At 37.2% G+C, this 17,420-nt stretch overlaps 1 protein-coding gene across 1 annotated transcript in view; it reads right to left on the reverse strand.

Moving 5' to 3' along the window:
* Window positions 1-17,420, reverse strand: part of CEP152 (centrosomal protein 152) — a 73,228-nt gene that overhangs the window by 36,622 nt on the left and 19,186 nt on the right. Inside the window, exons 8-12 of the mRNA XM_025390242.1 lie at window positions 16,313-16,452; window positions 13,863-14,063; window positions 9,076-9,223; window positions 7,310-7,401; window positions 6,357-6,520 (exon numbers count right to left, since the gene is read on the reverse strand). Of these exons, the coding sequence (XP_025246027.1) occupies window positions 6,357-6,520; window positions 7,310-7,401; window positions 9,076-9,223; window positions 13,863-14,063; window positions 16,313-16,452 (745 nt within the window). The remainder of the gene's footprint in view (window positions 1-6,356; window positions 6,521-7,309; window positions 7,402-9,075; window positions 9,224-13,862; window positions 14,064-16,312; window positions 16,453-17,420) is intronic.

Here is a 17,420-nt window from a genome sequence, read left to right on the forward strand (position 1 = left end):
AAGACGTAATAAATTTACATATTCAAGAAGCTCAGAGAACCCAAAATGAGATAAACTAAAAGAAAAACACACCTAAACATATCATAATCAAAGTACCAAAAACTAACTATGAAGAAAAAAATTATTAAAGCAGCAAGAGGAAAAAAGTATACATTACTGACAGAAACAATAATTCAAATAACAATGAATTTCTTCACAGAAACGATTGAGTCCAGAGAGAGTGGACCAACGTAGCTTTAATGTGCTGAAATAGAAGAACAATTGGTCAGGAATTGTATAATAAACAAATATAAGGATATTTTCATAAAAGGAAACAGACTCTGTCAAGCAGCGGACATGCTTGAGAAGAAATGGTAAAGAAAATTCATAGAAGATAATATTATACGATTCTGTTTATATGCAATGCACAAAGCAGCCAAATCCAGAGAGACAGGAAGTAGATTAGTAGATTAGTTGTCTGGAGCTGTGGAGGCAGGTAATGGGAATGACTAGTAATAGGCATGGAGTTTCTTTGGGGGCATGTTGAAATGCTGTAAAATTAGGTGTGGTGATGACTGCACAGTTCTGTCAATATACTGAAAACCACTGAGCTGTATTCTTTAAGTGAGTGGCTCTTATGGTGTGTGAAATAATATCTCAATAAAACAGTAAAAAAAAAAGAAAAAAGAAAGAAAACCCGAACACCTAATGTATGAGTTTCCTTTATATGAAGGCAAATCTAAAAATCTGTAGTGCTTAGGTGTGAATAACTGGGCATGAAAAAGCTAAGGGAAAAAAACAGAAAATGATTGCCCTAATAGATGAGACAGTAGTTAGCCTCAAGGTTACAATAGGAAAGAATATGGGCAGCTCGTGGCAATTTGACTTCTTGACCCGGGTGGTGGTCCCACGAATATTCACTTTCAAATAATTGATTAAGCTGTATATTTATGTTCCATGTTCTTTATGTGTATATTTCACAATTTGAAAGATTTAAAAAGCAGAATAAAACTATAGAAAGTACTAGAGAAATACCTTATTTTTAAATATCAAGAAACCATAAATGAAAAGAGTGACAAATCTAACTATATAAAAATTATAAACAGGAAAAGTGATAACTCTCAATACTGGCTAGGTTACCAAAAAATAGGGACAGCCTCAGGACATGGGTAATAATGTAAACTTTAGGGTTGTTTAGTAATATGCATCAAAAAACTCAAATAAGTGTACACCACTTAGCAAGAAAATTATTCTACTTCTTTAGGAAATAAAGATGTGAATAAAGACTTGACTACGAGGATGCTTATAACAATGATACTGCATTATTTATAATAAAACTTTTAAACAGTGTTTTAGTAACTAAACTGATTCATTCATCTATATATTCACTAAAAGTAATATATAAAAATATTCACTGACATTCAAAGATTTCAGAATATACTAGTAAAATGACATTATAAAGAAATATTATCAATATTATCTTTTTTTTTTTTTTTTTTTTTTTTTTTTTATGGAGTCTCGCTCTGTGGCCCAAGCTGGAGTGCAGTGTCCGGATCTCAGCTCACTGCAAGCTCCGCCTTTCGGGTTTACACCATTCTCCTGCCTCAGCCTCCCGAGTAGCTGGGACTATTTTATCTTTCAGAAACAAACAAAACAGATGATGTGCAAGTTTTATACTGAAATATTATAGCAGTTTCTTCATGGGAAGTAGGTGAGATTATTGGTGATTAGAAATTTTGATTAGAAAATCAAATTTTCTTCTTTTTTAGTCTGTATTTTCTAATTTTTTCATAATGGAGAATTAAATTACTTTTGAAAATAAATAAACAGTTGACAGTATCTGCCCTTAAGATGATGTGATGAAAGTCTCAGTGGTCTTCCTCCACAAAACCCATAAGAAAAACATAATCATAAGAAAAATGTCATATTCCAATAGAGAGCCTTCCTACAAAATACTTGACTAGTATCCCTCAAGACTGTCAAGGTCATCAAAAACAAGTAAAGTCAAGAGAAATCTAAGGAAACACGACCCCTCAATGTAAAGGGGTAGCCTGGATGGGATCCCAAAACCGAAAAAGCATGTTAAATAAAAACTAAGGGCATTAGTAAATAAACCCTGGATGTTAATTAATAATAATATACCAATATTGGCTCATTAATTCTAACAAATGTACCATACTAACGTAAGGTATTAGTAGGGAAAAACGGATGCAGCATATCATATATAGGAACTCTGCATAAATTTTTCTGTAAATTAAAACTGTTCCAAAAATATTTTTAAAAGCCTTTATTAGAAACAAAAATAATAGTACCTGAGTTAAAATGTTTACTGTTCTTCAGTTTTGGATGATTCCAAATAAAATCTTAGAATACTGTGTGTGTGTGTCTGTGTGTGTTGAGAGAGAGAGAAAATGCATAAACTATTAGGTAGGCTTTTTAATGTTATAAAAGGAGCTTTTGCAATGCATTCTGCGACTTTTGTATATGTAATATATATATATATATTGTGTAAGTAGTCTGTCTGTATACAGATCTCATTTAAACCACTTCTATTTCCATTGAAGTAGAAAATATAAATTATAAGAAATATAAACTATTTTACAATATAACTTCCTGTGCTATAAGACATGGTGAAGTAACCTTAAGCAGAATTATTATTTTGCTCGGTTAACAAATTATGCATCCCCCAGTTTCTTTTCTTACGGAATGCCGACCACTGAAATAGCACATCCTGTACTCCTAGAGGGAGCCAAGTCAGAGAGAGAGAGAAAGCGCTTGCTAAAATAATTTTCTCTTCTTTCCTCAAAGGGGAAAAAAATCAGTGGTGGTGACCAATCCTGAAAAAGGCTCACTACTGAGCCCTATGGAAGTCAGTTCTCCTAAATCCAAATAAACTGTAGTCCCTTATGAAGCCTGCTGAGAAGACCAAAGGGAAAAGGCATTCCACTTGTTAAATGTTTATTATTTGAGCTTAGCAGCCAACTATAATAAGGGAGAGAGGAAGCTGTCTGCAAGCTGCATGCAGCTTTAGCTACTCAAATTCCATGAATGTAAAATAGAACATTGAGGCTAAACCCTAAAAATTTACTAGGCAGTAGCTTGAGGGAGGAGGTAGTGGTAATAAAAGCTTGTAGCCACCAATATTTGGGTCAGTGATTTGAAAGCAGCCCAAGTCAACTAAAATTCCCAACACAGGAAAATTATTGCTTCCTCTTATTCTAGGAATCACAGTAGACCAGGGGAAAGGGACAAATATCTTCTCTCCTTTATCTCCTTTCAATTTGATCTGAGTATAATTGCTTTTAGTTTTCCACGAAGCTAAAATATCACCTATTAGACTGCTGGCGGGTGGGATGACTACAAGCAAAACGTTTCTTCGCTTATCTTGTGCTTCACTGGATGTCTTTTTGCTAAGCCTCAGTGACTAATCACACTGTGCTTTATTCTTCACTTTCCCACTGAATGCGTCCATCATTCCTTTTACTATAATAATGATGTGGTATCTCAGGTTTATTATCTATAGGAATGTGCTTTAAGATGAGTACAGGAGGCCAGGCACAGTGGCTGAAGCCTGTAATCCCAGCACTTTGGGAGGCCGAGGTGGGAGGATCACCTGAGGTCAGGAGTTCAAGACCAGCCTGATCAACATGGAGAAACCTCGTCTCTACTAAAAATACAAAATCAGCTGGGCATGGTGGCGCACGCCTGTATTCCCAGCTACTCAGGAGGCTGAGGCAAGAGAATTGCTTAAACCTGAGAGGTGGAGGTTGTGGTGAGCCAAGATCACGCTATTGCACTCCAGCCTGGGCAACAAGAGCGAAACTCTGTCTCAAAAAAAAAAGATGAGTACAGGATTTTGGCTATGAGCACTAAGTAAATAGAAAGTGTAAAGGTAGCAGAATATATTTTAATAGACATTATGGAGAAGTAACTATTTGAAAAGATAAATATACATAACGTATTATTTATTCAATTCCCAAATTATAGCAGAAACTAAAAGTAATCACAAATTGGAGAAAAATCTTTTTTGGCATGAACTACGTCTTTAATCCTCAAAAATAAAAGACATGAAGAAAGGAGTTTAAGGCAAAAAGGTTTAACTGACGTGTAAATATGAACAGACAGATAACTGAACCTTTCTCAGGAGTTTGGGTTCAAGTACTGGTTCTGCTACTAATTGTCAGCCTTACTGAGCAAAGGAGTTCACTCTGGTTTTTCCAACTCTCACATAATAATATTGGATTTGATATTTTTCACGAGGTTGAGGATTAAGAACATTTTACAAAGTATGTGTTGAATTAATATAAAATTCATGTGACTTAATATAAAATCTGATTAGTGCTGTTTTAATCAACCATCTACTGAGTAACAATAGTAACAGCCATCATTTATCAACTGCCTAATATATGTTAGAATGTGTTACATGAGGCCTTTTATATTCATTATTTTAATCCTCAGTTTAACCTCCTAGGGATATTAAGCTTGATAAGAAAACAGGCTCAGAAAAGCTAAGAAATTTGTCCAAGCTCACAAAGCTAGTAATAAAATGGCAAAACTATTATTCAAAACAATCTGGATCTAAAGCCCATGCTCTTTCCACAAGCCCCTTAGAATTAATCTGGCATTAGCAGGAAATGAGGCATTCACAGTAGTGAATTTTCCAGGTGACTATATTAACATTTTATATAAATCTGTCTAAAAAAGATATAATGCACTTCGTTTATTGCTTTAATTTACTGACCAAAGTTGAAGTCTTTCTTTGACAACTTGGGATCATAACTGTGGACATTCTGATGTGGATCAAACATAGGTAAATGTGTAGAGCTATTTGCTGTGATACTCAGCAACTCCAGCCTGTTGGGTTTCCATAGTTTTCTCCCTGCTAAGGTTGAGCTGCTGGCTGAAGGACTATCTTTCCCAACCCTTGCCCTAGCCCTCTGCAGTAAGTTAGGAAATCAGACAATTCATGGGGTACAAATAAATCTTAAGTCAATATGGTCCTGGGATAAGAACTTGAAGGTGGCTCCTACTAAATACATCATATAATCCAGTTCTGATATTTTCTTTCTTTCTTTTTTTTTTTTTTGTTTGAGACTGAGTCTCACTCTGTCTCCCAGGCTGGAATGCAGTGACGCGATCTCGGCTCACTGCAAGCTCCACCTCCCGGATTCACGCCATTCTCCTGTCTCAGTCTCTCGAGTAGCTGGGACTACAGGCGCCCGTCGCCACGCCCGGCTAATTTTTTGTATTTTTAGTAGAGACAGGGTTTCACCGTGCTAACCAGGATGGTCTCGATCTCCTGACCTCGTGATCTGCCCCCCTCGGCCTCCCAAAGTGCTGGGATTATAGGCGTGAGCCACCGCGCCCGGCCCAGTTGTGATATTTTCTTCTTTGCTTCCTTCTGGATAGTAGCGCTGTGATTTGTAGGGATGACAGTCCCTGAAGACAGACCTCTAGATAAATGCAGCCTTACAATAAACTCAAATATTATCTTCTTTCACAGTATCACCTGATCACTTTATATTTCAACTTACTGAATCTCGTCTTACTGTTCTTAAAATGGAATCACAGTCTCAAAATATGTAACTTCTAAAACCTGTCGTATTGCAAACTTTTCAGGACATTTATATATTTGTATTTAGTTGTGTAATACCTGAAATACAATATGTATTAAACACTCTCAGGAAACTGTTATTCAGTAATGATGGCAAACTCCGTCTTAAACTATAAACAAAAGGGTGGCGGTAAGGGCTAAACGCATCCAAAAATCTTTCCTTAACCTAAATACAATCTCCTCCAAACATCGTATCTCTCTTCCCTATCCAAAACCAGTACAGGAAATGTGTAAATCCCACCTTTATACATCACACATAACATTGAATGCATAGCACTTAGTTGTTTCCAAGAATGTTTCTTTCTCCGTGACCAGAAAACACGTAAGCTCCCTGTGGGAAGGACAGTTCCTATCTCATCTTTTGTACTCTATTCCGAGAGCCTTGAAAGCACCTTCCATGCAGCAAGTGCTTCTAGAGTCCTTTCACTGTTTAATTCCCCTTCTACCACCACCACTACTCCCTCCCCAGTCAGTCTCTGGCAGGAGTGATAAAATACTTCCTTCTATGAGATTGCTAAAATATCTGTATTAAGCAGTAGTATAAAAGAAACAATCTCCACTTTAAAAGTAAAGTTATAGTAAGGTTCCTAGGAAAAATTAATGTATATTTTTCATATATCACTGATAAATGCAAGGTATCTGCATTCAATATACAGTGTTAACATATGAAAATAATACGCTTTCACCTTAAAACAGATAGCATGCATCATCAGTATTATTAATGTTGGTTCTTCTACAGTAAACTAAAATATTCTTTCCGTACCTGTTAACTTTGGATTTTTTCCAGTTGACCTTTTTAATACCCAAATCCACATATGATTCAGTGAGTTCTATATTTAATTCTCCTTCTGAGTCACTTGGATGTATTCCTAGTTTTGCAGCAGATTCATAGAGAGAAATTTCATCTTTTAGTTCTGTTAATTCTTCCTACAACACAAAATTATTAAAAATAATTTTCATTATTTTCCTATATGAAGAAATCAGTCATTCTATATTTCAAAATTTGTTTTAATGATCAACAGAAGGCAAAAAAACTTCTTCAAATATATTATTAGTATACATTATACTTTATAAAGGCCAGCATATGTCAGGTTTTCAAGTAAAACCTAAAGGAATGAGAAAACAAACATAAGGATTTCCTCTCACACCTCTGTCTCTTAGATTTTGTCCTCTGTGGAAAGTGGTGTGTTCCTTGGACTGAAATGCTGATGGTGGCACTTTCTGGCTTACTATAGTACAGGACAAAGTACGCTGGTTTGCCAAGAACGTGTTGTACTATAGCCTGCCAGTGGTGAAAAGGCAAAATACCTCTTTCGGTGGAGGTAATAATGGAACTCTTCTCCCATATTTTCCTCCCCCTCCAGTGGAAAATTAAGTAGCACTGGAGGAGAACATGACAGAACTGCAGCAAAATTCAATATTCCTCACCCCCACAGATGAACTGATCTCTGGGATACACCCAAAGATGAAAGGACATGCCACTTGAAGGAGGTGGCAGGGAGACTGGCAGGAAGTGCAGGGCCTTGGCTCTGCAATTAGTCAGACTTAGGTTTGACTTGCCAACTGTGTGAAGGAGATGGTGAACAACTCCCATGGGCTGGTTTGAAGGTGGTCCAACCACCTCTATTATACAAAGAAATCCAAGATTCAAAAAGGTGATGTAACTACTGCCTAATTCAGATACCCATAGAGTCTCTTCCAAGTGGCAACACTCACTTGCAAAGCCTTGTTCATGTTTTCACTCATAGTATGTGCCTTCTGTGCTTGCTGCAGCTGGAATTGTAGCTGAGCCACCTCTTGTACTGACCCTGCAAAGGAAAGAACCGTAGGATACACTGAAAAAATGTAAAGGGACAAAGTACTTACGATCTACAGAAGACTTGAATCCACTGAGGCTACAGAAAGTAAAATTCTGCTTTATTACTACTGTCTCTTTAGAATACATAGAGCCCATGGGACCCAGAAGGCATAGGTCTGGGCCAGACATTTCCCAGATTTAGTATGGCATCCTATATGACCTTGGGCAGTTAAAGGCATGGGCTACTATGACCTTTTTATGAATCAAATCAGCCTTATCTACAGACCTTAACATTCCAGAAGTCCTTTAATAGGAGGATAACACTCCAACTCATGGAAAGCCAAAGAAAAAATTCTTTGGAACCCATTTCTACCCTGCAATAAGAAAACTACATTGTGCTGCCTTTAACTTCTTTGTAAATGCTTTTCTATCCAGCATCCCCACCTCCACATGTAAATGAAGTATATTAGGTTTATAATTCTGAAACTTTAGAAACCTAATATTTTAAATGTACTGGGCAAGGTGGGGGGGGGGGGACTGTTCCCAATTTAAAACGGACATTTTTAGGTTTCAAAAGAAAATGACCATCTGGGAAATGATTAAGTGAAGCAATGATGGCATAAAGAAAATAATATTTTCAAAGCATTTAACAGCCAGGAAAAAGGCTCACCAAGTAATGCCAAATGAAAACAATGGCTATAAAACTAAACAGGGAGAGGCCCTTAATAAAGCATAATCCAAATTTTGCCCCCTACCAAGACACATATACACATATATTTAGGCAGTCTTTGACTTTAGTACTTTCAGCTTTTGAATAACCCACCCTTTCACATATTGTACCAACAGTCTAAATTACCTTTCATATGCCAAAGTGTGACTTTCATGTATCAGTTAATGAGTAACTGTTGACCTGCTTTCACAATGTGAGCTACTTACCAGCAAACAGGGAAGTTTTGTCTATATAGCGGTGTTTGTACAAACGTGATTTTATTGTTCTTTGCTCTAATATCATTTTATAAAAATTAATAAGAAATAAAACAACTGCTGAAACTAAAATGATAGGAAGCATATGTCTCAAACTTAATACCATAAAGACCATATTACAAATCTGAAGCATGACAAAAATGTAACTCTCTGGCCTCCACTGACTAGGTAAGTCACTATTCCATCATGAGGGGAGAAATATGACAGAAGTCGTACAAAGGATAGAACTATATGATCAAATATTGGGCCTAAAAAAGCAAAATATAATGGGATTTTACAATCATTTTCAGTTTTCAGGAATAGAAATTACCTTATAACGTATTTTATTGTTCATTTTTTGCATGTTCAGCTTTAGTATGCTTTCAGAAATGCATTACATAAAGAAGTTGGGCATTGTCTATGTGTGTACATTCATTTCATCTGAAGGAAATACATTCAAACACTAACAATAATTATCTCAGTAGAATGATGGTTATTTTTATTTGGTACTTTATATTGGTCTCCAGCTTCCAAATTATTTAATAAAAACAAACTAAACCTTTATATATATTTTTTTTCTTTTCTTTTTTTTTTTTAAGAAATTTATTGCTGATTGTGATTTCTGTCCCTTCTGGATTTTTACAATTCATGGATCCTACTATATTCTTTCTGCATATTGAACCAGCCTTCTGGGGAGACAGTGGCCCTACCAGACACCTACCGGACTGCAACAAGTGGGCACACTGCTTTTGACTCTCCTCTAGACTTCTCGTCAACCTATTAATGATCTCAGTCTTTTCTAACTTGATTGCTTCTTGATTCCTTTCCAGTTGTTTCACATGATCTTTCAAACGAGAGCAAATGCCTTCCTAAATAGAAAAAAAGTTCAGCAAGTCATTTTCGTAAAGAGTTTTAATAAAGAGTAAACTAAAAATTATGATACATAATTAGATTTGATGTCAAATACAAGATCATCACATGGGAGCATCTCCTCTTTTACAAGGTAAAGGGCACAGAACTGGGAGTTAAGAGCTTGGGTGAAGCTTCAGCTCTTCAGTCTGTTTCTTCTTTTGTAATTATGCTAATAATAATTATGCTTCTTTTGTAATTATGCTAAAGTTTCCTTCGACTCTATATTCACAAGACAATGTTATTCAAAAATTAGATTTTATTCAAGCCAAAGAAAATGTATTACATTCCTATACATATTTTATACTGTCAGTATTAAGTGTATGTATATATATTTAGGCAGACTACTTTGAATCATGCAATTTGTATCCCAAAACAGTAAGGATACAGACAAACACATGAAAACTCACTGTATTCTAAGCAGCCAAAAGTTCATTCCATTAAGAGCAGCCAAAAATAATCTTTCCCTCTTCTGAAATTCTGTTAAACTTGATCTATTTCTCTCTTATCTTTCTCCACCTTTTAGACATCTTACTTCTCTTAACAGCCCCCTTGAAGGTGCTTCTGCAGTGCGTTAGACATATCAAGTGCTGTAACAAACACTTGAAAAATAAATGACAAAGAAAAATAGGGTAAATGTGTATATGTATGTGTGTAACTATATGGGATTACATAAAATACAGAGTGTGTATGCAATATACTCAAGTTTCTTCCAAAAGAAAATGTGTTTGGGTGTAATGAACCATGGGAGCCCCGAGTCCAGGTAGAATAAATACACTGCCGAAATTATCACCTTTCTTTCAAAAAAGGCTACAAAGGCTGAATTCCAGGCAAACGGCAGAGCATGGGAGAGGCAGAGGAGTGAATTAAGTTAATTAATTGAAATTACCCGAGAAAACCTAAAGAAAATAAAAAATAAGAAGAATACTGAGAAAGGGCTTTGAAGTAGAGAAAAGGCCTTAGGCTTTTACTGCCTGATCCATAGTATAACCTAAAGCCCAATAATACCTTAAGGATTCTAACACAAGGTACATCCCATACGAGCAGTAACAGAGAAGTACCTTGAAGCAAAGAGACTCCGAAGTCTCCCATTTTAGCTTAAAAATTCATGTGAATTTTGTATTCTATTTCATAATGAAGCTGTGTTTGCTTTAAATTTTTTCTACTAAATTTTTGAGCAAAATGAAGCTTCTGGAAACTAGTCCATGTTTATTCAGCACTGCAAACCTCCTGGCACACTGCTGCTAATTCCAGGCCAGCTTGAGAAACCTGGTTCTAAAGCACCAAAGTAACGTGGTAAACACAATGAATGAGCTCATATTAATGACAGCATGACAGTAATGACAGCGAGAAGGGGTGGGGAGACTGCTAATATTTATATTCTGGGGAGGTCACAATAGTATTAACGAAGAACTGGGAACTACCAAACAAACTTAAAGAAAAGGTAGGTATAAAAAAAATTGTAAAGAAAAGGCAGATTCTGCCAATAATTTGACTATATGTTACAACCAATTAAACTATGGTGTATCCTGTTGACAAGTTCAGGAAAACAGCTCATACTCATAAAACTTTAAAGTTTTAATACCAAAAATCAAAAAAGGATGAGAAGTTCAACGCTGGCCATGATTAGCTTGAGTAGTTCAAGATTGATATGAGCAGACATTTTTCAAGACTGAGACAAGTGTAATGATAAAGAGATGACGGCTGAACTCCAGCCTGGGCAACAGAGCGAGCCTCCATCTCAAAAAAAAAAAAAAAGAGAGATGATAGAGATGACAGCTGAATCTGTGGGAGGGAAAAGAACTGGACAGGGTTCTAGCGCACAGGAAAATGAGGACTGGACCACACACAGAGATGTCTGTGGGAGTCTCTAAGCCAACAGAAAGTGTTCAAAGTGGAGCCTTTAAATATAACATTAAAGAAAAGGTAGAAGGTTATGACATAGAAACCGAAGTCCATGACTTCACCAAAAGCTGAAGATTTCAAGGAGACAGAAGGAAAAAAGTAATATACCAACAAGGAGATAATCAGAGATCTTAACATGACACTTCTATGAATGGCAGGAGGTAAAAGTCAGTTTGATGGAGAGAGCCCAGGAGATAGTTTACTAGGAGAGAATTATGACATTGGAGGAACACTGTGAGCTCCAAGAAGCCATTTCTTTCACCTTTTCTGTCTCACTAAAAAAATTCAAGGGAAAATCAGCCAAAAAAAAAAAAAAAAAAGAACTATTATAATATGTTGTGAGTGCATACAATCTTTTCTACCCAGAAAAGCTGGTGTCTTAAGAAAAACTCTAATAATTTTATGATCCATAAATTTCTCAAAATATACTAGTTACAGACTTTTTTTTAAATTTTAGATTCAGGGGCTATGTGTACAGGTGTGTTACATGGGTATGTGGCATGATGCTGAGGTCTGGGCTTCTGTTAGGCACTTTGGAATCACCACTTTGCAAAGCAGCTATGCAATTATATGCAGAGCCTAACACCAGTGCCATGCTCTGTTAAAAATAAATAAATAAAACAAAGTAAAAGAACATAACAGTGGGAAAATACCTTAACGCCTTCAATTTATGTGTTGAGGAGTCTGAAGGCCACCCAGCACAGAATCAAGAATTTGTTCTGACTTTAGTGTGGAGTTCTTCTAGTGGTGGGGGGGGGGCGTGCAGTGGACAACAGAGAATGCAGTGGGCACAGGAGTAGAAAACATTATAAATTCCTTCCAACCCATCCCTAATGAAACTGTGTTGAAGTCAACAGAGAATGGAGACCCTGAACCCAATAAGGAAAAGCCACCAGGATCCATTCTTCTCTAGTCATCCAAGAAGGGCTAGTGTCCAAGTCCAACTAACTTCAATGTTACCTTGTGTTTGGCCAAAATTAACTTTAAAATAAAATAAATAAAATAAAAATTTATGAAGCGACATCTCAAATTCCATTTGTTTAAATATTCTATAAAGTAGACTTTTCAATAATTTGGGATAGCCTTCTTTTTTTTTTTTTCCTGGAAACAGAGTCTCACTCTGTTACCCAGACTGGTGTGCGGTGGTGCAATCCCAGCTCACTGCAGCCTCGACCTCCTGAGCTCAAGCAATCCTCCCACCTCAGCCTCTCAAGTAGCTGGGACTACAGGCACATGCCACCATGCCCAGCTAATTGTTTATTTTTTTTTTGTAGAGACAAGGTTTCATTATTTTGCCCAGGTTAGTCTCGAACTCATAGGCTCAAGTGATCCACCTGCCTCAGCCTCCCAAAGTGCTGGGATTATAGCCATGAGCCACCGTAACTGGCCTTCATCTTTCCCTGCTCCTATATATCCTCCACATTGATCAAATTCACAATGTTTTTTCTATATAAAATAAATACATAATGAAATAGATACAATAAAAACTCATGTAAATACATGTAAAAATAAAATAAAATGATAAACAATTATTGCCAGTAACGCACTCCTATATAATTCTACCTAAAAGCATGGAAAAATTAGAGGCAGCTATACAGGTCAGAAATAACCCAAATCAGCATGAATTTTAAGTGTAGTGAAATTTTCCATACCCTCAAATCAATTTTGAAATTATGTTAAGAAAAATGCATTCTGAAATGTTATTCACTCAAGTGATTACCTAGAGTTATGGAGCACAAGCAAACTCACCACCTGACTCACATTAGCTTTCAATATTTTATTCCCCCTTGAGTGAAAATAATAAAAATTCACTATGCAATATGCTCAAGATACACATCTCTTTAAGATTCAAATCTGATTAATCTCATCAGGCTGTCTTCTTTATTTCATAAATTATACTGTCTTCAAAATTTACTTTCCTCCCAAGAATCATTTCTCAACAGACTGTATTGACAGGTGAATTACCAAATGCTGGCAGACTCAAGTAAGGCTTTCTACCGATTAAGCTTCCAAGGTAACCTCTCAGTTTCCAGCCAGCCGCTGGCAGACTCATTTGTTTTGGTCTGGATTTATTCTAGGACCATATAAACAATATGCACAAATACTCTACAAATAAAGGACAAGTAATGTGAAAGTTGAGAAAGTACTAATAATCATATAAGAAGAAGTAGGGTTTCCAAAAGTATATCTTTAGGATGTATTCTCAGATTAAAATATCACTGGTTTTTTTTGTTGTTGTTGTTGTTTTGGTCAGATGGAGTCTCACTCTGTTGCCCAAGATGGAGTACAGTGGTACAATCTCAGCTCACTGCAACCTCCACCTCCCGTTCAAACGATTCTCCTGCCTCAGCCTCCCAAGTAGCTGGGATTATAAGCGTGCACCACTGCACCTGGCTAATTCTTTTTTTTTGTATTTTTAGTAGAGACAGGGTTTCACCATGTTGGCCAGGGTGGTCTTGAACTCCTGACCTCAGGTGATCCGTCCGCCTTGGCCTCCCAAAGTGCTGGGGTTACAGGCATGAGCCACTGTGCCCAGCCAATATCACTGGCTTTTAAGTTTCACTCACGTCCCACACAATCTAACATTTACTACAAACATTCAAGATTTCTATATGATGAACCATAAAATATCAGTTACAAAACTTAACCAGCTTTACTTGTTGATAACAGTTGCTCATTTGAAATCATCCCAACCTGTTCTTTAAGTGCGGTGACTGTGGCATCCAAATTCTTTTGTAAGGACAATACTTGCTCTTCGTACTTCTTTGTGAGGCCCATAACAATGCTCTCATGCTGTTCTCTAGCTCGTTGAAGTGATTCAGAATGATGAAGGTCCACCAGCTGCTGCTTCAAGCTTTCCAGAGCCATTTCAGTTGTTCTGGACTTCTTGATCATCTAGTAATACACCCAGGATATCCATGTTTAAAATATACACAGAGTATTTTAGCTCTGTGCTGTCAATAAACTTACTTTTACTATACACTAAAACTCAAGCATGTTTTAATGAGAGCAGAGAAGGGGTTTCCACTCAACATGGCTCAAGCTCATTAAAACGTCCCTAGCTGGGAACCTCCAGGCCCACAGTTGTTGGAAACAATGTTCCCTGAGAAAATACATTTGGTAGTCACCTGAGGGGAGTGAAAGAGAATTTTGCGCAGCATGGTGGATGTGGCTATCAGGCACGGAATCTGCGCTGCTGTGATGGCCCCAGTGCTGTTTGCATTGCTCTATGACCAAAGTGTGGGGTAACCCAATTGTTAGGTCATAGACAAATGACAACTGTTCCTTGAAAGACTGATGAAACTTGTCAATGGTCACTTTTTAAAAACAAAGTTTTCAAAGCTCTAACTGCACAGTTGGTATTATAGGCAAAATCATAGCCCCCTGAAATGCCCATGTCCTAATCCCCAAAACCTGTGAATAAGTTATATTACATGACAAGGAAAAATTAAGATTGTACATGGAATTAATATTGCTAATTAGACTGCCTTAAAATAAGGTGAGTAGCCTGGATTATCCAGGTGGGCCCAGTGTAACCACAGGGTCCATAAATGAGGAAAACTAAGGCAGAAAAGTCAGAACCAGAAAGACTTATTAACCAGCCATTCATTGCTGGCTTCGAAGATGGAAATGGGCCACAAGCTAAGGAACACAGGTGGCCTCTAAAAGTTGGAAATAGCAAGAAAATGGATTCTCCCCTAAAGCCTCCGGAAAGCAATGCAACCTTGCCGACACCCTGATTTTAGCCTAGTGACATCCATGTCAGACTTCTGACCTCCAGAACTGTGAGATAAATTTGTGTTGTTTTAAACCACTGAATTTGTGGTCATGTTACAGCAGCAATAGGAAACTAATACACTTGGTGATTCTGCTGCTTACATAAAAAGATTACAAAGTTATAACCTTTCACTACATAAAAACAACTTAACTTTTGAATCTAGTAACTATTGGTTTTCAAAAAGTTAAAAATAATCTATATTACATACAAAAATTAAAATTTCAAAAGAGAATTATTTTTCATTCTATTCCAGAGATTGCCTATTTGTTCCATACTGCTTTCATTGCTAAGAGATCCATCCACTGAATGACATAGATAATTTGTGCCAGGCAGGGTTCTAAGCACTAAGCACATAATGACCACACAGAAAAGGTCTAAGCTCTTACTACTTTCTAGTGGGAAGATACAATAAATAACAAGTAAACAAATGAGACCATTTCAGATAGTTATAGAGTAATAGAATATGGTGTAATGAAGGTGAGTTGGAGGATGCAGCTATGGGCTACCTTACATATAAAGTGAATAAGAAGTCCTCTGAAAAGGTGACTGTTTTTAGCTAAGACCTGAAGGATAAAGACGAGCCAGACATGAGACAACACTGTTTAAACTCTTTCATTAAACCATCCTCAGACTTAGCTACAAGTCTGAGGCAAAACCAAGCTCGTTATTTCATAGTCATTTTCTTTTTTTTTTTTTTTTTTTTGAGATGAAGTCTCACTCTCGTCCCCCAGGCTGGAGTGCAATGGTGCGATCTCAGCTTACTGCAACCTCTGCCTCCCAGGTTCAAGCGATTCTCCTGTGTCAGCCTCCCGAGTAGCTGGGATTACAGGCGCCTGCCACCACGCCCGGCTAATTTTTGTATTTTTAGTAGAGACGGGGTTTCCCCATGTTGGCCAGGCTGGTCTCGAACTCCTGACCTCAGGTGATCCACCCACCTCGGCTTCCCAAAGTGCTGGGATTACAGGTGTGAGCCACGGCGCCCGGCCGTCACTTTCATTATTAACCCTGCCCTCTGCCAAAAAATGAATCAACCACCACCAGGCTTAGCTACCAATGACTTATGACTATTTCCAAAAATCAAATGGCTATCTCATTAATCAAACAATGTGAATGTGTCACCACTTTAAACTCAAGTCTAAAGAACAGTTCTCCAAATGGAGAAGCAGCAGGAAAAATAAAAATAAAAATTTTAAAAAAGCTTCTCGGGATACCAATTCTGAAGGAAACTATTTCAGTCAGGAAATTTAAGTTCTAATGCTTTGTCAATAACTTCAAAGTTCTTCTAAATTTAGTCCTACCCTACAAAAAGTTTTGTTAAATAACTAAACTTTTAACTTTTTTACCATACATAAGTTAAAATACGTACCTGTTCTTCATTGACTTTTAATGCTTGTATTTGAGTCTCCAGTGCTTTTATTTGAGCTTCAAGCTGTATCTCTCTTTCTTTTCCATTCTGAAAGAGTTTCTGTGATTCTCGAAGGCTGAGAATCAAACCATCCTTTTCATCTATGGTATTAAAAATGTTTATATAAATAATGTTACTGTAGAGGGACTCCAATGTTACAATCCCTATCAGATATCACATCTGTATCATATATAAATGTTGTTGAATTAAATTTAATTCAGAAAAATGAACTTTAGTTGATTTAGAGAAAACCAAATTATTTTATTTATTTATTTATTTATTTTGAGACAGGGTCTCGCTCCGTCACCCACGCTGGAGTGCAGTGGCACGATCGTGGCTCACTACAACCTCAGCCTTCCGAGTAGCTGGGATTACAGGCACCTGCCACCACTCCCAGATAATTTTTATATTTTTAGTAGAGATGGGGTTTCACTATGTTGGCCAGGCTGCTCTCGAACTCCTAACCTCAAGTGATCCACCCATCTCAGCCTCCCAAAGTGCTAGGATTACAGGCATGAGCCACCTCACTCAGTCTCAAATAAAGAAATTATTTAAAATTAAAAATTTTTTAAAAAATCCTGACACCAAAAAATTTTTTTAGAGAAGCAGAACTACTTCCTTTAAAAATATTATTGTATTCCTTTTGGGAACAAACCCCTGCAGGACTAATTATCCTACACATACTTGCAATGAACTCTTTTTTTTTTTTTTTAACGGAGTCTCTTTTTTTTCTGTCTCCCAGGCTTGAGTGCAGTTGCGTGATCTCCACTCACTGCAAGCTCCGCCTCCCGGGTTCACGCCATTCTCCTGCCTCAGCCTCTGGAGTAGCTGGGACTACAGGCGCCCGCCACCACACCCAGCTAATTTTTTTGTATTTTTAGTAGAGACTGGGTTTCACTGCATTAGCCAGGATGATCTCGATCTTGACCTCATGGTCCGCCCACCTCGGCCTCCCAAAGTGCTGGGATTACAGGCGTAAGCCACCGCGCCCGACCCATTTGCAATGAACTCTTTCATTCACCTAATGTTAAATTCTTCCCACGTACTTTGCTATAACAGCTCACAAGTT

This window comes from Theropithecus gelada, chromosome 7a (genome assembly GCF_003255815.1).
Source record: "Theropithecus gelada isolate Dixy chromosome 7a, Tgel_1.0, whole genome shotgun sequence".
Classification (NCBI taxonomy): Eukaryota; Metazoa; Chordata; class Mammalia; order Primates; family Cercopithecidae; genus Theropithecus; species Theropithecus gelada.